At 42.0% G+C, this 25,132-nt stretch overlaps 1 protein-coding gene across 1 annotated transcript in view; it reads left to right on the top strand.

Annotated features, from left to right (window-relative positions):
- Positions 1–25,132, top strand: part of myof (myoferlin) — a 93,787-nt gene that overhangs the window by 65,233 nt on the left and 3,422 nt on the right. Inside the window, exons 26-51 of the mRNA XM_060939607.1 lie at positions 113–227; positions 416–518; positions 643–782; positions 937–1,104; positions 1,237–1,336; positions 1,446–1,523; positions 1,619–1,800; positions 5,223–5,381; positions 5,479–5,580; positions 5,801–5,962; positions 6,049–6,214; positions 6,325–6,395; positions 6,921–6,929; positions 7,022–7,120; positions 7,375–7,503; positions 7,615–7,770; positions 7,890–7,981; positions 8,079–8,249; positions 9,416–9,564; positions 9,677–9,816; positions 11,421–11,509; positions 11,597–11,692; positions 11,795–11,936; positions 24,516–24,615; positions 24,703–24,893; positions 24,995–25,104. Of these exons, the coding sequence (XP_060795590.1) occupies positions 113–227; positions 416–518; positions 643–782; positions 937–1,104; positions 1,237–1,336; positions 1,446–1,523; positions 1,619–1,800; positions 5,223–5,381; positions 5,479–5,580; positions 5,801–5,962; positions 6,049–6,214; positions 6,325–6,395; positions 6,921–6,929; positions 7,022–7,120; positions 7,375–7,503; positions 7,615–7,770; positions 7,890–7,981; positions 8,079–8,249; positions 9,416–9,564; positions 9,677–9,816; positions 11,421–11,509; positions 11,597–11,692; positions 11,795–11,936; positions 24,516–24,615; positions 24,703–24,893; positions 24,995–25,104 (3,219 nt within the window). The remainder of the gene's footprint in view (positions 1–112; positions 228–415; positions 519–642; positions 783–936; positions 1,105–1,236; positions 1,337–1,445; positions 1,524–1,618; positions 1,801–5,222; positions 5,382–5,478; positions 5,581–5,800; positions 5,963–6,048; positions 6,215–6,324; positions 6,396–6,920; positions 6,930–7,021; positions 7,121–7,374; positions 7,504–7,614; positions 7,771–7,889; positions 7,982–8,078; positions 8,250–9,415; positions 9,565–9,676; positions 9,817–11,420; positions 11,510–11,596; positions 11,693–11,794; positions 11,937–24,515; positions 24,616–24,702; positions 24,894–24,994; positions 25,105–25,132) is intronic.

The following is a 25,132-nucleotide window of genomic DNA, read 5'->3' on the forward strand; positions in this document are numbered from 1 at the left end:
GTACATAGTTTAGCTTGATTGTTAGCTCGATTTTAAATGTGCAGTTTATAATATAATATCACAATTAATGACTAGTATCCTAACTGTAATTGTATTGTGATATTTGTGATAGTTTGCTAACAGAAGCGGATGCAGGACACAGTGAGTTTTTGGAAGAAGTTTTTGAGAATCAGAGCCGTTATCCTGGAGGAGAGTGGACAGCAGCGTCAGAACAGTATACAGATGTGGTACGAATATCAGTGTACACATACCATATGCAGTACCTTAGACTTTAATACAGTAGTTGGACACTGACATACGTATTTTAAATTTTGCTGAATGTTTTCAAGGATTTTTTTTGATGTAGAAATAACTATAAAAGACCTAACAACCCTTTTTGAGAATTTTGAGTTTTGAGTATAGTACCTGCTTACAGAATGGAGAGAAGGTTCCTTCCCCAGAGGAGCTAGAGTGCCCTCCTGGATGGAAATGGATGGATGAGTGGACCTTTGATGACAGAAGGGCAGTAGATGAGCGCGGTTAGCCTCCTTACATAAGTTGCAATAGGGCTTAAAAAATGAATTATGCTAGACAGCTGGCTGGTTTGTCTGTATTGAGATGAGGTTTTTGCACGAGTTGATTAGTGTGAATATTTGGTTAAAGGTTGGGAATATGGCATCATGATTCCTCCTGATGATAAGCCTAGGTCTTGGGTGGCAGCTGAGAAAATGTATCATGTCCACCGGCGTAAAAGAAGAATCCGACCACGCAAAAAGATGGCTGGTGGTGCCTCAGCCACTGAGGTATGATATATCAGCTATCTAGTAAAATACAATTTAATCAGATGTTTAATCAGTTTATTTACCCAATAATAAATTCTTATTAAAATTGATTGACATTTTGAGCTCATCAGTTTATTGTGTTTCCTTTTTGTGTGTCTCCTTTCCTTACTAGAAGAAAGCTGCAGTAGATCCAGAAGGTTGGGAGTTTTCTTCTCTTATTGGATGGAAATTCCACAAAAAGGAGCGTTCCACTGATTCTTTCCGCCGACGCCGCTGGAGAAGGAAGATGGAACCTTCAGACAGCATCGGGGCTTCAGCCATCTTTAAATTAGAGGGGACACTGGTGAGTAAATTTAATGAAGCTACTTTGCAGCACTAATTTACACTGTGTAAGTTCCTGAAATAAATAAATTAATTCAATTAATTTATAATAAATATTCAATGGCTTAGGGTTTGTATTTGATTTACTTTACAGGGAATGCATAAGGAAGGAAAGGGGGATGACAAGGGTTCAAAATCAGATGCCACTAACTTGTTTGGAGCCAATACACCTAATGTGTCATGTACTTTTGACCGTAAGTAAGATGTTATTAACTCAAGTTACATTTCATGATAAAGGCTGCTATTTTCTATTCGTCCAATCATATGCACATTTTAATCATTTCCAATCTTCTGTCATTGCAGGAGCCTATGAATACCACCTACGGGTCTATGTTTACCAGGCCAGAAACCTGTTTGCCTTGGACAAAGATAGTTTCTCAGGTTAGTGAACCACTATCTGACTTCTTCTTGATGTCTTTATGTTAATTAAGTAATTTTTTTTTGTAATGGCCCTGATTTTATTGGTTTGATTACAGATCCATATGTGCATGTGTCATTTTTACACATGAGCCAGACCACAGAAACAGTCAAGTCTAGCTTGAATCCAACCTGGGATCAAACTCTTATTTTCAACAAAGTGCAAATCTTTGGAGATCCTCAAATCCTTGCCCACAACCCACCTCAAGTTATGTTGGAGATATTCGACAGTGACCAAGTGGTTTGTCCTTATTTTCCTTAACTACTTTAAAATGTTTGGGGTGACCTAGTATTCAAAAAGACCGCGAGTTGGCCTAGTGGTTAGCGTGTCCACCTCTCGACTGGGAGATCGCAAGTTCTACTCATGGTCAGGTCATACCAAAGACCATCATAAAAATGGTATCAACTACCATCTGGCAAGGCACGCTGCAATACAGATGTGAGTGGGGAAGTCAAACTCTCACGGTTATCAGAGGACCAGACCCCCACTGTAACCCTAGCTGTGTAGGCTAGAGGCCGAGGGCTATCGAAACGGAGATCAGCACCGCACCACACCTTAAAGAGTTGGTTAGTAATGGGACAGGAGGCTTCCTGGGAAGACCAGATTCTGGCATGAGAGGGACTTTAACTTGACTTGAGTATTCAAAAAGCCCAAAACACCCAATAAGATTTTTAAAAAAATTTTACCCAATAAGTAAGAAATCATACTGATATAGGAAAGTAATCAACACACACACACACACAATCCCAAATCAGAAAAAATGGTATGGAAATGGTATGGGACGATATAGAAAATAGAAATATAAAAAGAAATTTAGCTTTGACTTGTATTTCATTGCAGACAGTATGACCACAAGATATTTCATGTTTTGTTTTGTCTCGTCAACTTCATTTCACTTGTTAATATACATCCATTCCTGCATTTCAGGCCTGCAACACATTCCAAAAAAAGTTGGGATGGGGCAATTTAGGGCTAGTAATGAGGTAAAACAATTAAATAATAATATGATTTGAAACAGGTGATGTCAACAGGTGACTGTAATTGTAATTTGGTACAAAATCAGTATACAGGAAAGGCCTAGTGTTTGAGGAGCAAAAATGGGCCAAAGATCTCCAGTTTGTCACCAAATGCGTGAGAAAATTATTGAAATGTTTAAAGACAATGTTCCTCAAATAACGATACGAAAGGATTTGGATAGTTCACCCTCTATGGTGCATAATATCATTAAACTATTCAAGGAATCTGGAGGAATTTTAGTGCGTGAGGACAAGGGCGCAAGCCTAAGCTGAACACCCGTGATTTATGATCTCTCAGACGGCACTGCATCAAGAACCGTCATTCATTTATAGCTGATATAACCACATGGGCACAGGATTACTTTGAGAAACCTTTGTCAAGCACTACAATACAGAGTTACATCCACAAATTCCAGTTAAAACTTTTTTGTGCAAAAATGAAGCCTTATGTTAACTGTGTCCAGAAGCATCATCAACTTATCTGGGCTCAGAGGCATCTGGGATGGACCATCACACAGTGGAAATGTTTATTGTGGTCAGACAAATCAGTATTACAGGCCTTTTTTTTTTTTGGAAGAAATGGATGCCATGTGCTCCGGGCCAAAGACAAAAAGAACCATCCAGACTGTTACTAGCCACAAGTCCAAAAGCCAGGGTCTGTCATGGTATGGGGTTGTGTCAGTGCCCTTGGCAAAAGTAACTTACACTTCTGTGATGGCAGCATTAATGCAGAAAAGTACACTGAGGTTTTGGAGCAACATTTGCTGTGTTCAAGATGACATCTTTTCCAAGGATATTTCAACAAGAAAACCACATTCTGCACACATTACAAAGGCATGGCTGTGGATGAAGAGGGTGTCTGTCCCCAACAGAGAATGTGTGGAGAATTTTGAAATGAAAAATATGACGACAACCCTGTACTATTGTACAATTTAAGACCTGTTTGCAGGAAGAATGGGACAAAATAACACCTGAAACACTTCATCACTTGGTGTCTTCAGTCCCGAAACATCTTTTAAGTGTTGTGAGAAGGAATGGCAACGTTATAAAGTGGTAAATGCTTTACCATTCCAATTTTTTTTAATGTGTTGCAAGAATCAAAATTGAAATGTGTTTCTTTTGAAAAATTATAATATTCGTGAGGTAAAACATCAAATAATGAGCTGTTGTATTGTTTTGAGTGCAATACAGGTCAAAGATTGTTTTCAGTTTTAATTTCAATTTCAACATGCTGTCCCAACTTTTTCTGATTTGGGGTTGTATATGTTCCTGTGAAACCGCAGAGCCCCCTGTTCTGATGATCACCTGTGTCTGAAAACGTAATGGAGCAGACTTACTGCTGAAAGTTACATAGCACTGACAGTTGAGACTCCCTGAAAACTAAATCATATGAACAATTATATGCTATTTAATCTATTTATGTCATGCGTCTGACATACACGTCCCTGTGTAAGTTGTTACTCTCGAAATGATGATATATTAGAATGAACTCATTAGTATAAATATGTGATTTGACTTGGAGCTGAACTATTGTCAGAGCTACTTTCAGCATATTCTGACAAATAAGATTCAAGAATTTAACAGCACGGTGGTATATTGGAATTTTATCAAGCTCTAAGGTTTAATATAATCTTCGTGAAAAGTACTGAGGAAATTACAGATGAAAATACAGATTGTATTCTAATATTTGTATCTTTATGAATGGCTTATATACAGTATATTTGTGGTGTGTATACTTTGAACATACAGTGCCTTGTGTTAGTGTTCCCTCTTGAACTTTTTGGTATGCTACCGGTACATTTCACAGAAACCCAGCACTGCTAGTCACCTCAAGAATAACATCCAGACAGTGAAGCATAATGGTGGTAGCATAACGTTAAGAGTTACCCGAGACCTCTTGGTTGTTTCCCTGAATGTGACCTCCTTACACTGTCGATGACTTGTTGGATGGCCTCCTCGAAGAAGAGTCGTGGTTGCGTCTTATTCTATACCTTTTAAAATAATGGGTTTAACTGTGCTTTATGGGAGGTTTGAGATATTTTTTGATAACCATACTTTGAGTGATACTCTTCCAGAACCTGTTCTAATTGCTCTTTGTTCTTCATGATGCTGTTTCTTTTAAAGATATTTTTTGGGCTTTTTTCACCTTTATTGGATAGGACAGTGTAGAGACAGGAAATGAGTGGGAGAGAGAGACGGGGAGGGATCGGGAAATGACCTCGGGTCGGAATCAAACCCGGGTCCCCGGATTTATGGTATGGTGCCTTATCCACCTGAGCCATGACGCCCCCATGATGCTGTTTCTTTAGATCTGTTCTATAACAAACCCTGGGGCTTTCTAGGAAGACATGTAACTATACTGAAATCAAATGATACTTTAACTTTATTCAAACTTATTATATGACTTATTTCACTTTGATTATAAATTATGGCAAATTTAAGTGTTTCACAGCAACAGGGGTGAATAGTTGCAGACTATATTGAATCCCCCATTTTAATATTATGAGCTCTTTTTAAGTCCAGCTGATGTTGTAACATGAAAAAAATTGGAAAAGTTCAAGAGGGGTGAATACTTATTCAAGACACTAATGTAATGTAACTTTGACATAATTTGGACGTATTTCAATATGGCCATGCCTGTTCCAGGGCAAAGATGAGCTGTTGGGCAGGAGTAGCTGTCTGCCATTAGTGAAACTGAACCCAGGCATGGCTACATCTCCTAAGCTTCTCTGGTGTCCTGTCATGAACAAGGAAACGCCTGGTGGACAAATACTAGTTTCTGCAGAGCTCATTTTAAGGAACAAGGTGCCAGTATCTAATTCCTGCTAAGAAAGTATCAATGATCATGAACTGATAGTAATTCTGTGTAGTAGTAATGTGATATTTCTGTGACTTCCTTCAGGGAAATGAGACTGAACTTCCCCTTGTCCCACCAAAGAGAGGAGACACACTATACATGGTGCCTCAGGGGATTCGTCCTGTAGTGCAGCTCACTGCCATAGAGGTAAACTGAGTTTTGAACATAGACATGCAGCAATATTTGTTAATTGATTAACTTTAGGAAATCTGGTTTCTCTTCTCTAATCAGTTGAAATAATATGTAAACACCCAGATCTATAGCACATTTTGATTTCAGAAAAACATCGTAATTGTTAGTCATGTGTTTTTTGGGGTTTTTTTTTGTTTGTTTGTTTTTTAAAAATCACATGATGTGATTTGTGTAGATTCTGGTATGGGGTTTACGCAACATGAAAACCTACCAGCTGGCACCAGTGGCCTCTCCGAGCTTGGTGGTGGAGTGTGGAGGTGAGAGGATTCAGTCTGCTGTCATCAAGAACATGAAAAAGAGCCCCAACTTCCCTAAAAATGTTCTTCAGTTGAAAGTGGTAAGATGTGTTTATTTATTTCTTTTTTTAATAACAAATCAATTTGAATGTTAATGACCTGAGGCATCTGTTACCTAACCCTGAAGCTCTTGCCCAAAGAGGAGATGTACACACCGCCAATCGTGCTGAAAGTTGTTGATCATAGGCCATTTGGGAGAAAGCCTGTAGTAGGCCAGTGCACCATTGACTCGCTGGTAGAATACAGATGTGACCCATATAGCGCCGTGGCTGAAGTGGCTATGTCATCTAAAGGTACCATCTTGTATATATTAATCATCTAAAAGTCACAATATCTCTGTCGGACGTTTTATTGTAAAGAGAACTGGTGTGATGTGATTTTTGTCATATATTTTGTCCTGCAGTGGCTTTGATGGCAGCTGCCCCTCAAGAACTCCGTATAAACATAGAGGAAAGGCCTCTTCTCGAAACACAGGTGGAGTATTTGGCATAACCTTATTTACTTGACCTGGATTATTTTTAGGGCTCTTTTGTATCCGTGTCTATAAGCATGTTTTCATTGTCAGCATTGTGATTTTCAGTTTATGCACAGCATCTCAACAGCGTTTGACAAAATGGCTCACCCTTTGCCACTCCGTGTATGTATGGTATAAATGATGTGAACAAGTTAGAAAATGTACTTTTTTTTGCTTGCATTTCAGATGACCACTGTTCAACCCCTCATGAGAATCTAAAATCACTTAATTTTTCTTCTTTCCAAATTTCAATGCTTTGATCATTTGGAAACTGGGGAGCAATCACTGAATCCACTTATAAGCAATGAGTCTGCATCCTTTGCTCATCACTCACCTTACTGTGATTCCGAGCTATGCAGAGTGATTTAGTTTAAACCTGACTGACACAGAGTCTCTGCTTTCAACATTATTGCCATCATTATATTTTTGGCTCATTAATGTTTAACATTATCTTCTTTTTCTCTTCTTGGGATCAAACCTGACAGCAAGAGAAGGTAATTTATTTATTTATTTATTTAAAGTATTTTACGCATTAGATATTAGAATAATACTCAGTATTCCAAACATAGTGCACATTGTATTCCAGGAGAAAGAGACGATTGATTGGTGGAGTAAGTTTTATGCTTCACTTGGAGAATATGAGAAATGTGGCCCATACCTTCAGAAAGGATATGACACCCTGAAGGTAAACTCTAAACTCATAGTTACTGTAAGTTAAATATTTATCTTTGTCAAAGGAGTGTCTCAGATAAATATTGACTAGATGTTTTATGTAAAATGGAATTATTTTAGGCAGCGTATAAAGGTGTTTCACATGCAGCTCAGATGTTTATATGCCCTTACTCCACATGTTACTTAAATTAATATTTGGTCAACAAAATTAAACACAGATATTTATTTTAAAATTTCAATGTTGCTGAATTGTGTATATTGTTACAGGTGTTCAACTCTGAACTCGAAACTGTGCCTGACTATAAAGGGCTGACTGATTTTTGTAACACCTACAAACTCTACCGTGGAAAGAATGACACCAGTGAGGACGATCCCTCTGTAGTCGGGGAGTTTAAGGTAAAAAAACTTTCTGCATATGTATATTGAAAATTGTGTTGAGGATAATAGAATGTATTCTATCGGACGAATTGTTTAAATTACTCTGTTTGTATGACTGTTCATTTTCAGGGATCCTTCAAGCTCTACCCGCTCTCCGATGACCCGTCCATACCCGCACCTCCACCGCAGTTCAGTCAGCTTCCTGACAGCGGCCCTCAGGAGTGTATTGTCAGGATCTACGTAATCAGAGCATTTGACCTGCAACCCAAAGACAACAACGGTTTAGTATGTGTCATGCTCCTTAACACAGAATAATAATTTCACTTAAATCACAAACAGAGTTTTTCCCCCATTTCTGTATGATACACTTGTTTTAAATGTGGCTTAAACTGATTTCTGTGTAGTGTGATCCATACATTAAGATCACTTTGGGGAAGAAGACCATCGATGACAGAGACAATTACATACCAAATACTATAAGCCCAGTGTTTGGAAGGTAGTATGATTTTTTTTTCCAAAGGATTACAGTCTCATTCATGTATTTGTGCACCATGTCATGATAGTTAACCACATTTGCATTTTCTCATTGACAGAATGTTTGAGATGTCATGCTTCCTGCCTCAAGACAAAGACATGAAGATCTCCATTAATGACTTTGATCTTCTTACGCATGATGAGAAAGTTGGAGAGACAGTGATTGACCTGGAGAACCGGTTACTTTCTCGTTTTGGGTCCTACTGTGGTCTGCCGCAGACTTATTGCATGTGAGAAACCATCTATACAAAAACCTTTAAGTTCTTTCAAATAGGCCTCTAACAATTATTCAACAAAACTGATAAAACTCAATAAGAAAGTGGTTGTCATCAAACTTTATTATGGATTAGTTGGCCTTCGTTATAAAAAACTCAGAATCCGCCCCATAGGTTTGGAGTCGATTCTACCCACAAAAGAAGATTCACCTTGTGCAAACAAGGCAGATCCTGGCTTAATGGTTTATAGCTTTATATATTTTGACTTTTACTGGTCAGAAATTAACAAATCACAGTTTGAAATATTGGTAAGACCTGATATTAGTTGCAAAAATGTGTATGGGACCAGTAACAATGAACAAAATACCATGACCTGTGCAGCATGGTGGTGTAGTGGTTAGCACTGTTGCCTTACAGCAAGAAGGTTCTGGGTTCAAGCCCAGTGGCTAACAGCGGCCTTTCTGTGTGAAGTTTGCATGTTCTCCCTGTGTCTGCATGGGTTTCCTCCGGGTGCTCCGGTCTCCCCCACAGTCCAAAGACATGCAGATTAGGCTGCTGAATTGACCGTATGAATGTGAGTGTGAATGGTTGTTTGTCTCTGTGTGTCAGCCCTGTGATGATCTGGTGACTTGTCCAGGGTGTACCCCGCCTCTCGCCCAGAGTTAGCTGGGATAGGCTCCAGCTTGCCCGCAACCCTGCACAGGGTAGGTGGTTATGGATGGATGGAGAATACCATGACCTTACAGTGTCTGATTTGAAAACAATGGTGGACATAAGCACTTGATAATATTCTCATAATACAGAAGTATAAATGTCAGTCATATTTCACTGTAATTCATTAAAGTGTACCTGTACAGCATTTAAACGTACTCGATATTGATCGTACAAGCCCTAATTATAATAATGCACACAAGTGCAGCCATCTGATTAGTTATCATAAGTAGCTAAGCTATCATAAGTTATTAAATAAGCCTGTGTAAGAGTTCTGTAAAAATATTAGTGGATTGAAATGCTGAAAAATTATATTTTTAGATACATATTTTTGGTATTCAATATATTTGAAATTAATCCAACTTATCGACTACTTGGAGAAAAATTTGATAGCTTAATTGGTGATCAAAATCATCAAACTCTTGTGAAAAAGTCTCTGACCTGCAGATATGTTATTCCTGAGAGAATAGATCTGGGACAAATCAGTGGCGAGATCAACTGAAGCCGTCACAGATTCTTCAGAACTGTGCACTTCTGAAGGGAGTGTCTCCTCCTAGATCTGAGGACAACGGGAACACCTTAAGTTTCAACGGCCAAGAATATCAGCTCTCTGACTTTGGTGACTTTTTTTATTTTTAGAAACTGATGTGCTACACCTTCCAAAGTATTCAGTTCTCAAATGTATTTTAATCAATAATTAATACAATTATTGTTTTTTTTTATATTTGTAGAGGCTAACAAAGAAATTCACCAGCACCTGGGGCCACCAAGTGAACGCATCGCACTACATGTTCTCAGGACACAAGGCCTCATTCCAGAGCATGTGGAAACCAGAACACTCTACAGCACCTACCAACCCACTCTGTCTCAGGTTTTTACGACATAATCTTCTCTTAATGCACCACTCTGAACAATTGTGTTACTGGAACAGATCCTGGAAGTAACTTAATATGTAAAGAATAAAACATGACAGGGCATTCTTTTATAGGAAAATTATCAATGAAAGAGTCATGTGATGTAGGCTGTTACCACCAGTTGATTATTTTCCTGAATTGTTTTATTCCTCTTATACCACAACAATACACAAGATAACAATTTTTAGTTTCCAAGTTAGGCCCTGGTCACACTACAGCTCACGATGGATTTGCGAACACATGCTGATGAAAAATTGGTTGCATCATAACCAACTGTGTGATGCATGGTGAATGTTCTCCGAGCTTCGCGAGTTGTTTTTTGGTGTATCGCCACCTCATGAGTGGCCAAAAATGTCGTGAAAAATTTAAGTGCATGCATTGAAATTTGGTGGTGATGTTTTAGTCAGAAAACTAAGCAACGAATACTCGCAGATGAATTTGGGAATACTTCCCGAAGTTCAGGGAAGCATTGCCACCAAAACGTCTCATTTTCATCAATAACCCATCGCAAAGCATCACGAGCTGTAGTGTGACCATAACCTTAGTTCCTGTTATAGCTTCTGTTAGAGCAGCTATAAACAGTTGTTCCCTCACCAACCACTATTTTTCTCTTTTGATGTTAATGACACAAATAAATGCAGCTTATGTTACTGGGAAATCAGAAAATGCAAAGGTCTCTGTCTGGAATGTTCTAAATGCACTTACTTACAACACTGATACTGCAAACGCCTTCTAAAAATTTTACATAAAAACTCCACAATGAAAAAAATGCCTGAATTTTTCTTTGTTGAAAGAAAAAACAAGACATTTTTGTTCTTTTTATTATTAGTCTTAGATTATCTGCTGCAAAAGTTCCTGTGAATTAGCTGTTACTATGCAAATGACATTATTCTATCCACATTCACTGGATATGAGCAATTGCACGCTCTGATTGGCTATTCTACTACTAGGCTATCAGCTCATATACCGTGAGTGGAGAAAAACAAAATGGTGGAGCGTGTTGCTGAACCAACCGAGGACAAAATAAAAACTACTTGAAAACAAAGCCCCAAAAAATACGAAAAAGCAACAAAATATGGAACAAAAGTATTTGATTATCTTCTTTTTATTTTTCAAGCAATTTTTTCACAAATTGCTATTGACATTTCGCCAGTTTGTTTGCATTCTAAGCGGAAATTATTTTGTCAGACATTTTGTATAAAGTTTTTATTTATCGAAATTGGCAAAAAAATTAAATAAAAATGCTCTGTTTCTCAAAATCCAGTGAATCTGGATAGAATAAAACATTTATTCCACTCAGTCTTGTCGTACATGGCTTATAGCCGACTCCTGCTACACGCCTCGTTGGCTATCAGCTCATGTATGAATCAATTTCATGGAATAACTGTTAAATGTACTGCAACAAGCACATTAATATAAACCTGCGATTTGAATTACAGCTGACAGTATTGTTAGTGTTTCTGAATAAATAAAATTTGAGAATTCAATAGCACAGTGGGCTAAACAGATGCAATGTTGAGAATGTGAACCTTAATTTGTATTTGTACTCTGTCTGTTATAGGGAAGTCTTCAAATGTGGGTTGATATTTTCCCCAAAAGCCTTGGACTTCCTGGACCTCCTTTTGATATTACCCCACGCAAGGCTAAAAAGTAAGGAAAAGTTACTCTTAATGATTAGTAATGATATTTCTCATAGGTGCTCAAATGACTAGTCATTGTTCCATTCTTTTCCACCAGACATGTGTTGCGCGTCATTATTTGGAACACAACTGATGTCATTTTGGATGAAACCAGCATCACTGGAGAGCAAATGAGTGACATCTATGTGAAGGGGTACATGCAAAAACCTCTCCTTATTTGATAGATCTATCATCAATGCTTTTCTTTATTCAGAGAAACAGCAGTTTATGTCTTTTGACTGTATGCAATTGACAGGTGGATGGCAGGAAAAGAGGACGACAAGCAAAAGACTGATGTCCATTACAGATCTCTTGATGGTGATGGAAATTTCAACTGGAGATTTGTCTTTGAGTTCGATTACCTGCCGGCTGAGCAACTGTGCCTAGTTTCCAAAAAGGTAATGTAGTAGATTATGGGAAAAGGTTACAAGTAGATCATTATATTATACCATAAACGTGATACAGTATATAAATTACATGATTTATATACTCCAATGATAGCTTTGAGTTATTTAGCACAGTGGGCTCTGGTTAGCTTGACACTGAATCTGGCTGCCAGAATTGCACTACTATGATTCAGATTTGTCTTCCAAAACCATTTGGACATTTTTCTGCAGTCCTGGGTGTTTTGGTGTCGCAGTTCCTGACCAGGGGTGAAGTAGTGAGAAATTACACTCAAATAAAAGTACAGATAACATGTCAAAATCCTACTCAATTAAAAATGGGAGTATCCAACCAAAAATGTACTCAAGAGAAAGTAAAATGTTGCTACTTTTAAGTTAATGTGTTAAAAATTGTTTTTAACTGATAAAATTTAATGTCATGGTTTGGTATGAAAAGTAACTTTTACTGGATAACTAAAAGTGTTCAATGATTGATTTATGATAAGATTATAAAATAACTACACTGTTTTGCCTGAAAACATCATTCACTTTCTGTAATTTTGTTCCTGAATAACACTACATAGTAAAATATGAAATAAATAACCAACATTTCCCATGAGCTAGAATATGACTTGCTGCCTCTCCAATTACATTAGCTATTGGAATTGATGCTAGTCTAACCTGGCATTAGCAAAGAAGACAGGCTAACTTAGTTATATATAGCCTTATATACAGTTAGGTCCATATATATTTGGACACTGACACAAATTTTGTTTTTTTACCTGTTTACTGAAACATATTCAAGTTATAGTTATATAATGGACATGGACATAAAGTCCAGACTTTCAGCTTTCATTTGAGGGTATCCACATTAAAATTGGATGAAGGGTTTAGGAGTTTCAGCTCCTTAACATGTGCCACCCTGTTTTTAAAGGGACCAAAAGTAATTGGACAATTGACTCAAAGGCTATTTCATGGGCAGGTGTGGGCAATTCCTTCGTTATGTCATTCTCAATTAAGCAGATAAAACGCCTGGAGTTGATTTGAGGTGTGGTGCTTGCATTTGGAAGATTTTGCTGTGAAGAAAACATGCGGTCAAAGGAGCTCTCCATGCAGGTGAAACAAGCCATCCTTAAGCTGCAAAAACAGAAAAAACCCATCCAAGAAATTGCTACAATATTAGGAGTGGCAAAATCTACAGTTTGGTACATCCTGAGAAAGAAAGAAAGCACTGGTGAACTCATCAATCCAAAAAGACCTGGACACCCACAGAAGACAACAGTGGTGGATGATCGCAGAATAATTTCCATAGTGAAGAGAAACCCCTTCACAACAGCCAACCAAGTGAACAACACTCTCCAGGAGGTAGGCGTATCAATATCCAAATCTACCATAAAGAGAAGACTGCATGAAAGTAAATACAGAGGGTTCACTGCACGGTGCAAGCCACTCATAAGCCTCAAGAATAAAAAGCCTAGATTGGACTTTGCTAAAAAACATCTAAAAAAGCCAGCACAGTTCTGGAAGAACATTCTTTGGACAGATGAAACCAAGATCAACCTCTACCAGAATGATGGAAAGAAAAAAGTATGGCGAAGGCGTGGTACAGCTCATGATCCAAAGCATACCACATCATCTGTAAAACACGGTGGAGGCAGTGTGATGGCTTGGGCATGCATGGCTGCCAGTGGCACTGGGTCACTAGTGTTTATTGATGATGTGGCACAGGACAGAAGCAGCCGGATGAATTCTGAGGTATTCAGAGACATACTGTGTGCTCAAATCCAGCCAAATCCAGCCAAACTGATTGGTCGGCGTTTCATAATACAGATGGGCAATGACCCAAAACATAAAGCCAAAGCAACCCAGGAGTTTATTCAAGCAAAGAAGTGGAATATTCTTGAATGGCCAAGTCAGTCACCTGATCTCAACCCAACTGAGCATGCATTTCACTTGTTAAAGACTAAACTTCAGACAGAAAGGCCCACAAACAGACAGCAACTGAAAATTGCTGCAGTAAAGGCCTGGCAGAGCATTAAAAAGGAGGAAACACAGCGTCTGGTGATGTCCATGAGTTCAAGACTTCAGGCAGTCATTGCCAACAAAGGGTTTTCAACCAAGTATTAGAAATGAAAATTTTATTTACAATTATTTAATTTGTCCAATTACTTTTGAACCCCTGAAATGAAGGGATTGTGTTTAAAAAATGCTTTAGTTCCTCACATTTTTATGCAATAATTTTGTTCAACCCACTGAATTAAAGCTGAAAGTCTGAACTTCAACTGCATCTGAATTGTTTTGTTCAAAATTCATTGTGGTAATGTACAGAACCAAAATTAGAAAAATGTTGTCTCTGTCCAAATATTTATGGACCTAACTGTACTCACCGGCCACTTTAACAGGAACTTGTTCTTGATTCTAAGATTCCTGTTCTTAGCTGGCAGGAGTGGAACCCAATGTGGTCTTCTGCTGTTGCATGCTGAGATGCTTTATTGCTCACCATGGTTGTAAAGCGTTGCTATGAGTTGCTATATTCTTCCTGGCAGCTCGAACCAATCTAGCCATTTTCCTCTGACCTCTCTTATCAACAAGACTTTTCCACCCACAGAACTGCGGCTCACTCAATGTTTTTTTGTTTGTTTGTTTTTTGCACCACTCTGTGTAAACTCTAGAGACTGTTGTGTGTAAAAACCCCAGGAGATCAGCAATTTCTGAAATACTCAAACCAGTCCATCTGGCACTGACACCCATGCCACAGTGAAAGTCACAGAGACCACAATTTTTCCCACCCTTATGTTTGAAGTGAACATTAACTGAAGCGCTTGATTTGTATCTGCATGATTTTATGCATTGAGCTGCTGTCAAAGGATTAGCTGATCAAAGAACTGTATCAAACAGCAGGTGTATGGATGTTCCTAATAAAGTGGCCAGTGAATGTATAACTTAGTGTGTATATATATATATATATATATATATATATATATATATATATATATATATATATAAAACTCTCCAAAAATAATACTTATCTATAGTAACTTTCCTACTGTAACTTTCTATAACTACAATATACTATATTATCGTTAATATATAATGTATTATATATAGAGGATATTACATAGTTGTGTGAAGATCGCTGGTTACGAATGTAACCGTGGTTCTATGACTAAGTGGAAGACCGCCAGGGCGGTGCTGAAAGCACTAGTGGAAGGATCTTTGCATCCGCGCATTTCGAGAGTCGCATACAAAAGTTGTCATCTTGTGACGTATGATGTGCCTGCCTATATAAGGCAACATCCCACGTCATTTGGCCTCAAGATCATTCTCGCGCAATCCAAGTGACCAAAGACCCTGGTGGTCTTCCACTTAGTCATAGAACCACGGTTACATTCGTAACCAGCGTTCTATTTCCTTCACTCCAGACCGCCATGGCGGTGCTGAAAGCACTAGTGGAAGACGAATACCAACCCAGTCACGAGGACTTCAGAAGAGCATCACCACCTTCTGGAAGAACAGCTGCACACAGCAATGGCATGGACGCAACATTTAGCCTGTAGTACCGGGCAAATGTACATGTATTGGACCAAGTTGCAGCAGCACAAATGTCAGAGAGTGGTACACCCCGGAGAGCTGCCCATGATGTTGCCTGAGCATGCGTCGAATGGCAGCGGACAGGAGAGGGCACAGTATGTCCCATAGATTCATAGGCATGGGTGATTGCCTCCACAACCCAACGGGAGAGCCGCTGCTTGGACAGAGGCCTTCCTCTCGGAGCGCCACCAAAACAAACAAACAATTGGTCTGTCGTACGAAAGGCTGCCGTCCTATCAAAATAAAGCCTCAGAGCCCTGACAGGGCACAACTCAGCACGCAAGTCCGTCCTGTCCGCCGGTATAGCAGTCAGCAAAATCGGCTGGTTGCTAAACTGGGGAGATAAGACTTTCGGAAGAAAAGCTGGGTTAGGCCACAATGAAACACTGTCAAACATAGGGCCCCAACGAAGACAAACAGTACTCACTGAGAGGGCATGTAGCTCACTCACACGCCGGGCTGTTGTGATGGCAAGGAGAAAAGCTGTTTTAACAGATAGCCACTTAATGTCAGCTGCTGACAGGGGCTCATAAGGAGGCAAGCAAAGGGATTCGAGCACAGTGTTCAAATCCCATGACGGACTCCGCACAAAATGAGGAGGATTAAGACGAACTGCCCCTCTCAAAAAGGCTACCACCAGCCGGTGGGACCCAAGTGAAACACCTCCAACCTCTGAATGGTGGGCTGTTAGTGCTGCAACATACACCTTAAGTGTAGATGCAGCCCTGCCAAGCTCTAAAAGGTGCTGCAGAAAATCTAAAATCTGTGGAACAGAGCAGCTTAGGGGGTCGATGTTGCGTTCCACACACCAATCACAGAATACCTTCCACTTGCCTGCATACAAGCGTCGGGTAGATTCTGCATGTGCGTTCACCACAGTGTTCGTGGTCCCTTCTGAACACTCCAGTAGTAGCCCCAGGGCCCCAAGGGCCACACCCAGAGCTTCAGGCGTTCGGGACATGGGTGTTGAATCCTGCCCTCCATCTGCGTCAGCAAGTCGGGCCTGCTGGGCAGCTGACAAGGGGGTCCCACTAGTAGTGACAGCAGGAGCTGGAACCATGGCCTGGATGGCCAATAAGGAGCTATCAATAGCACATGGTGACTGTGATCGTGCACACGGCAGAGTCCTCCACAACAGTGGTAGAGGGGGAAAGGCATAAAGGATGGCCCTCAGCCAGTCATGGGCCAGAGCATCCTGGCCCAACGCTGCTGTTTCTTCTCCCAGGGAAAACCATGTCGGACAATGAGTTGTCTGACTGCTCGCAAACAGGTCCACAGTTGCTCTCCCATAGGTTTTCCAGATCTGTTCCACCATGTCTGGATGCAGTTTCCAATCCCCTTGAGACACCTTGCCGCGTGACACAGCATCTGCCACACTGTTTAGGCGTTCAGGTAGATAAGATGCCCTTATGGAAAGGAGGTTGTCCTGAGCCCATACTAGGAGACTGTGAGCCACCTGAAGCGCCGCTACAGACCTTGTGCCCCCCTAATGATTGATATAGAAAACATTTGCCACATTGTCTGTACGTACCAATACATGTTTGCCCCACAGCACTTCCTGAAAGTGGCGCAACGTCAGAAACACCGCCATCAACTCCAGTGTGTTGATATGGGATGTGCGCCACGGAGCAGGCCAGGTGCCGTTCACACCTTGCCGACGCCAGACTCCACCCCAACCCATGAGGGAAGCATCTGTCCGGATAACCTCCCACCGTCCCGGTGGGGAACCAAGTGGAACTCCACGAGTGAGAAAGTGTGCCTGGGACCAAGGTCTTAGCGTGAGCATGCAACAGCATGTTATTCTCACCCTCATGTGCCTGTCTCGCACTGGACACAGACGCAGTTGAAGAAGCCATCTCTGAAAAGCCCTTAGCCACAGAAGACCCAGAGGAATGACTACTGAAGCCGCTGTGAGTTTCCCCAACAGCTGAAGGAGAGAAATGTAATGCCGAGTTCCCCCGACATGAAGGTGGTTCACGCCAGTGAGAATTGAACTTATTCTGTCTGGCGTGGGACTGGCCAGCATAGTGTTCGAATCCAGGGCAAGGCTGATGAAACGTGTTGCCTGGACTGGGACCAGTTTGCACTTCCTCTGGTTCACCCTGAACCCCAGAGCCGTAATGTGTAATAGCAACCGGTGAGCATGTTCCCTGGCCTGTTCGGGCAATGCCGCACAAAGAAGCCAGCCGTCCAAGTAAGGGAGCAATCTTAAATCTAAAATCGGCCTGAACCCGCCGTCTTTCTTTGGAATGAGAAAATAAACTGAAAAGAAACCCCCTGGGTGAATAATGGGGTCGACCATCTCTATGGCTCCTTTTTGTAGCAACAACTGAACTTCTCTCGACAAGGCTTCTGCCTGTCTTGGATTGGTTATAACTGTCTGCCTCACACCCGAATGCATTGGTGGCCGGCGGCAGAATTGCAGGCGGTACCCTTCTGAAAGGGTGGTGAGTAGCCATTGGTTGGTTGCTATTTCGCGCCAACGCGCTAGCTGGCTGCCTGTAAAAACTCCTGCCACTGGCCCTGACCCATCAGTGGTCCTGTCTACATTTTTCGGAAGGGATGGGGGGGCGATGACGGCGGGGAGGACCCGTCTGTCGAAGAGGGCGAAAACTCACGTGTGGCTGAGTGCCACCCTGCCTGGCCGAGGGAGATGGGGGATTGGGGGCCTGCTGCTGGGGTCGATGGGGAGACTTTTGTGCAGCTCTAGGGGCCACATGCCTAAAGCGTGAGGCAGAAGGGTTTGGCGGGGCTCTGAAGGTGGGTGCTACACCCACATGACGGGAGCGAGACTCTGTAACAGACACATGTCTGTCAAGGGCCTCTTGTGCTGCTGGCCCAAAGACCTGTCCAGGTGCCAGTGGGAGGTGCCTCAGGTTGTTCCTGCATACTTCTGGCAGAGGCGATTGAGCCAGCCACACTTGTTGATGGGCTTGCAGCAAGGTGCCCAAGGTAGTGCCACACTGGTTGGCAATGACACCCATAGCCTGCAGTGCAAGTTCCAGTACCTCAGCCGCCAGTGGGTCTGCCGATGATGTGTTGAGTGTCGAGTGTAGCCATAACAAGCATGTGTGCCAGCGAGTTAGACACCCTGCCAAGAAAGGCAGTAGAGTTGTAAGCACGAGAAAGTAGCTCGTCTTTGCGGCGGCACTCAGCGTTAGGGCAATGCACCTGCTCCCGAAGTGCTTCATCGGGAGACACAATGAGCGAAGCAATGCTTGATTCGACTACTGGCATGCTACCCAAGCCAACAGCACCGGGGTCCTGCATCGCCGCAAGCATGCGAGACGTCTGGTCTGGACGGGCAGGTTTCGTAGCAGCCTCCAGGGCAGAGGCCACCACAGAAGTAAAGTCACGACACTGTGGAATTACCAGAGAGGCACGCTGAACATGGCGCAGGAACATGTTCTCAGATCCGGTAGGAGGCGCTGGGGTGTCCAACTGCAAACGTGCAAGCAAAGCCTTCAGTGTGGCCTCCACCGAACCCACCACTGAGGCAGACTCCCCAGATCGCCCAGAGGTAACATCACTGCCCGAATCACGGGGCTCAACACCTAGCAGGACTTTGCTTGGTGGCTGCGCCGAGGAAGAAGGCTGACTGAAAAAGGTGTCTGAGGCAGCCACAGACTTCACTTCCTCTTGGTCAGGTGGCTGAGAACATGAGCCAACAGGTGACAAGAAGGCAGGCGGTGCAGGCTGTTCCTCTACAGTACCTACCTGTGCCCCTGCTGTGGGGGGGGGGGGGGGGGGGGGCCTTGCAAGCAGAGGCAGCAGACGCTCCACTGTAGATGAGAGCAGTTCCACTTTACGCTCTAACTCAGAAGACTTAGATTTTTTGCACTGTTTTGCATGCACTGGTGGTGAAAGCCTACGCTTACGCTGTGTCTGAGAATCCGAGAGCAGAAACCTGCTAGACGCACGTTCCACGCCAGCCAACCGCGCCTGTCTAACAGTAAGCGGCATTAACGCACAGGAAGGGCATGGATCAGACATTGCCTCCCTTAGATGTTGCATGCCAAGGCACTCCGTGCAGCGATCATGTGCATCCAGCACCTCCATTAGATTGGGGCAAGTGGAACACCTCACTGAATCCATCTCAGTGTCTACTCACCCGTGATTTTTTTTTTTTTAGAAAAGAAGCAAGGTGTAGCGCTGCTTGCTAGCCTGGCAACCAAGGCTAGCGAGTTCGCAAGCGCAGCTTTACCGCTACAGACAACAATTTACTAGCAACCAGAAACCGATGCTCACATAAAGTTGTAAGTACACGTTAACGTTATTGGCAACCAATTCGCTAACTCACTCAACACTGACAAACCTGCCGGCAACCGAGCAGTTTGTGACAAGACCGATATAATAGCCGCCCCTGAAAACTTGGCAGCCAAGATTCAGTGACTATCGGTGCATAAAACAAATTACCTTTGATTGTCGCAGGTATTCCCACAGTTAACTGATAACACACACAGAATTCCAATAGAAAAGATGCGATTCCAACGCGAGAAAAAAGAAGAGGCCAAATGACGTGGGATGTTGCCTTATATAGGCAGGCACGTCATACGTCACGAGATGACAACTTTTGTATGCGGCTCTCGAAACGCGCGGATGCAAAGATCCTTCCACTAGTGCTTTCAGCACCGCCCTGGCGGTCTGGAGTGAAGGAAATACAAATGAAGTTTATCTTTGAGCGGTAAGTGTATATATCATGAGTGAGTGAAGCGAATGAGTGAAAATATTTTCAACGCGAGAAGGTAAACTTCATATCTTCACACCACCATGTAATGTTCTTTATATTATATGGGCACACACAAAAAAATACACAAGTTAATCAAAATAATTTAAATTTTGAACCGGTTCACTATTTTGACAAAGCATGTCAAGTCAGCGGGAAAACACTGAGAGTGACGTCACTGGAGTGAAATGTTGAGAATTATTATGCATATAGGCCACTTTTTCCATGGAATAAAAACATGTATATTATTCCCTTCTAGTGAGTTTATTGATAGCATGCAATATTGTTATCATATCGCTTATCCTCCATGTATTACACCGCTTTCCCCAATGGAGAATGAGTGCGCAATATTGTTATAATATTGCACGTTGTTAAGACAACACAACGTCACACATTGGAGCTCATGTGACGATCCAATGACAAAACTTTTCTGCTGCGCATGCGCACAATCATTTCTTTGTCGGCCAGGAAAAAGAGAAGATCCAGTGCTAGGTTTAAGCACTAAATAAATAAACTGAAAACTGTAACTAAAGATGCGCCGAACACCCGAAAGGCTACTAAAACTTCACTGGATATTCTTCACATATATTTACAAGAGAACAACAAACCAAAAGACATCAAAAAACTGGAAAAGAGACACATCGGCGATCTAAACTACACTACACTTCCAGACTAGTGAGTGACTGTGACAGTTTGTACACAAACATGGCCACGAGGTTTGTTTCATTAAAAGCGGAAGATTTAGAGAAAATTTTGAAAGAGAAAGACATGCTGAATACCCGAAAAGCTACCAAAACTTCACTGGATATTCTTCACGCATATTTACAAGAGAAAAACATACCAACGGACATCGAAAAACTGGAAAAGAGAGCAATAGCAGAAATATTGTTAAAGTTCTACTTGGAGGTGAGGAAAAGTGACGGAGACTTTTACAAGAAGACTTCACTTGTGGACTTCACTCAGCAAAGCTCTTTTGTTTTGAACAACTGCAATGTAACAATTAACTATGACCAAAAGTAACTTTGAACATGAACTGTCAACCTGGATATAGCTTGTATATAAGTTGGGTTGTTGTTCAGATCTACGATGTGTTTCGAATGAAAAATGCAAGTTTTTCAACACAAGAAAATAAACTTCATATCTTCAAGCCAATGTGTGATTTTCTTTTTATTATATAGACACATTCACAAACAAAAAGCACCCAAATTTATCAAAACAATTCATCGATTTCCTCACGAGTGACATCTAGAGATTTATGTCATGGTTTTGGTTCTCCATGTCCCAGATGGAGCTCGTATGAAAAATACGAGTGGTGTATTTCCCAGTAAAACACTCATGTCCATATAATATATTATCATTCTATAATATACTTACTGTAACTTAAGTATAGTAACTTTCCTACTAACTTTATACTATATTTTATAGTAACTTTATAGTAAAATATAGAAAGTAAGTACTTAAAGCAGATACGCAGAACCTTTATTTTTAAATAAATTTCTGAGTGGATAGTGTCTCCATCCTTGACTCTTGTATGCTGCATAAATGGTCATTTTAAAAATATATATTTTTGACAGTTAAAATCGACCGCAAAGTTGGGATTCGAGCTGCCCCGCTGAGCCAGCCAGCCCTGAGTGCGTGACGTCACAGCAGGAACCGGTTTTAAGGCCGAGGCCTTTTACAGCTATAGACCAAAGTCATATAAATAAACATTTATGGTGAAAGTAAGAAATACTGTTACCAACTTGCTCAACTAAGACTGATTTGACTTCACTGATTGTGGGTTGACTCTCATTAAAACAGGATAGGTGTTATAACTTATGCAACATACATGTACATGCATGCATTTTCACTGATAAAACGTAAAAGGCTAATTAAATAATCAGATGAACTGAGACAATCACATTCTGAAGCAAATTAAATAATCTTATTGAGGTATTTCACTCACGTGACCAAGTCATGTGACACTGCCATTTTGGACGGCACGGCTCGAATCAGTTTGAATGCGAGGAAGGCGACAAACGAAAAACATAAAAGAAAAAGGAGCGAGATGCAGAAAACACCTTCACTATCCAGCGACGTAGGGCATTTACAGGGCGAGCAGAGGGAGAGGTATTTGCAAAAATTGAGGTTAGCAGGCTTAGAGAACGACGTTTACCTGCTTCCACCAGGATTGTTCACTGACAGCTAAGATTTGTTCACATTTTCATTTACTTTCGGTCCTCAGGATAAACAAAATGTTATTAAATGTCATTGAAATAACTTCTTAGTCTGTTGAGACATGGCCCGTTATAAGTTTTTCCTTTACTGTATTTACTAGTTTACTGAGCGCGCTCCGGGGCGGGCTGGCTGGCTGGCTAGCTAGCGCTCCGGGGCTAGCTAGCGCTCCGGGGCCGGCTGGCTAGCGCTCCGGGGCCGGCTGGCTAGCGCTCCGGGGCCGGCTGGCTAGCGCTCCGGAGCCGGCTGGCTGGCTGGCTAGCGCTCCGGGGCCGGCTGGCTAGCGCTCTGGGGCCAGCTGGCTAGCGCTCCGGGGCCGGCTGGCTAGCGCTCCGGGGCCGGCTGGCTAGCGCTCCGGAGCCGGCTGGCTAGCGCTCCGGAGCCGGCTGGCTGGCTGGCTAGCGCTCCGGGGCCGGCTAGCTAGCTAGCGCTCCGGGGCCGGCAAGCTAGCTAGCGCTCCGGGGCCGGCAAGCTAGCTAGCGCTCCGGGGCCGGCTGACTGGCTAGCTAGCTAGCGCTCCGGGGCCGGCTGGCTGGCTAGCTAGCTAGCGCTCCGGGGCCGGCTGGCTGGCTAGCTAGCTAGCGCTCCGGGGCCGGCTGGCTGGCTAGCTAGCTAGCGCTCCGGGGCCGGCTGGCTGGCTAGCTAGCTAGCGCTCCGGGGCCGGCTGGCTCAGTAAACTAGTAAATCCAGTAAAGGAAAAACTTGAGACTGAAAGGTTTTAACAGTCATCCAAATGACTGACCGTAAACATTGCTACAGTAACATACCAGCTACTGTTGTTGACATTAGCTAGCTTGCCGTCCAAAATGGTGGACACCGGGGCGTCACGTGACCCTGTGACGTCAGGTGAAATACCTCAATACCGGTAACTTAAACACACAATACAAGTTACATGTATTAATCTAAATGCAGGTAAACAACGTGTTGTTTTTGTTGTTGTTGTTTTATCCAAATGAGAATTGCAGCTTATCCATCTGTGTCCTCACTTCTTAAAGGCCGATCTTGTGGCTGATTGTTTTAAAACAATCTGACTTTCACTTGTTCGTTCAGTTCTCCGTTCATTCACTTCTTCCATGTAAGGGCGAGATGGCAGCAATATCCAGTTTAGAAATAAGACGGCTGCTCCACTCATTCTCTATTTTGTCCATACAGAGTACTCCGCCATTGCTGCTCGGCTCAGACAATTACTAAAACCCGGGACGGAATGGGACATCACCGGTTTTAGCAACAACCGTGGGAAGGTCACTGCCCGAGCAATATGTCACGTCCCGTTCCATCCCGGGTTTTAGGAACAACCCTCGGCTCACTCCGGGAGGACTGGTGCAACTGAACTTTGCTTTTAAAATAAATAAATAAATGAATGAATGAATGAAATAAATACTTTCCTTTTCTTGTAGTTTTCTTTTTCTTTAATTGTTGGTACTGCACCCTCTTTCAATACGGGCTTATAGCCAACGCTCCTCAACAGATCAGAGGTCTCATACAAGTCCTTAGTAAAATGTGCAGAGCAGAGGAGAGACCACTTCATAGGCGCTCAAAGTGCCTGTGAACTTCTCGCAAAACATGTCCAAAGCTTTGCAGTTTGAACATTCTTGGGCCATGAATGCAACATAAATCCACCTTCTGTCATGTTGCTGGCGGCTGCAGCAACACATCTATGTGGCATGGCGATACATTAGCTCAGAATGGAGTACCGGAGTTGCAGTCAGCTCTGTGTTTTAGTATAGCGGAAATGGCGATGAGACGGATAGACTTCCTGCTGTGACGGTACGGACGTCGAGGTCATTCACGCAGACCACTACCTATATGAATCACTTTAATCATAAAAATTACTGCATTAGATTTATTGTTAACGCTTGAAACTATTCCTGTGCCATTCTTGAGGTCTCAAGGTGTTTATAAACGAAAGTGAGGCCATGGTTCTGCGTATATGCTTTAACTACTTTCCACCCCATTCCAGCTTAGCAGTAAATGATAAAATAGATTCAAAAGTTAGTATATGAAGATGAATACCAGGAAACTTTGTTCTATAAAAATGCTTAGAAGGTGTTTTCTCTGAACAGGAACATTTTTGGAGTCTTGACAAAACAGAATTTCGAATTCCACCTCAGCTGATCATTCAGATATGGGACAACGATAAATTCTCCCTGGATGATTACCTTGGTAAGATTTCTTGACTAATTTGTGTATGAGACGTCTGAAATTCTCTTGTTCATGTTGCTGAGGGTGCTAACTTGCTGTGTTTACCAGGCACTGTTGAACTGTATCTGCACAATCTAATCTCACCTGCTAAAGTACCTGAGAAATGCAACCTGGACATGCTGGATAATGTGCCACAAACAGCTCAGAAATTTGACCTGTCCAAGTCCCTGTTTGCCCAGAAGTCAGTTAGAGGATGGTGGCCCTGCTACATTGAAAAAGATGGAAAGAAGGAACTTGGTGTATGTGTCGCTTACACAATGCCAATCAACATGAGATTTATTTAAGACTTTGTAATTCAATAAATCATCAGAAATTAATTAAAAAGAACACTACTTTTTAGGGGAAAGTGGAGATGACACTGGAGATAGTGGATGAGAAGGAGACAGATGAGAGGCCAGCAGGAAAAGGCAGAGATGAACCCAACATGAATCCCAAGCTCAACCCACCCAAGTAATCACAAGCAGTTATCACAAAATAT

The sequence above is a fragment of the Neoarius graeffei genome, chromosome 14, assembly GCF_027579695.1.
Source record: "Neoarius graeffei isolate fNeoGra1 chromosome 14, fNeoGra1.pri, whole genome shotgun sequence".
NCBI classification, from domain to species: domain Eukaryota; kingdom Metazoa; phylum Chordata; class Actinopteri; order Siluriformes; family Ariidae; genus Neoarius; species Neoarius graeffei.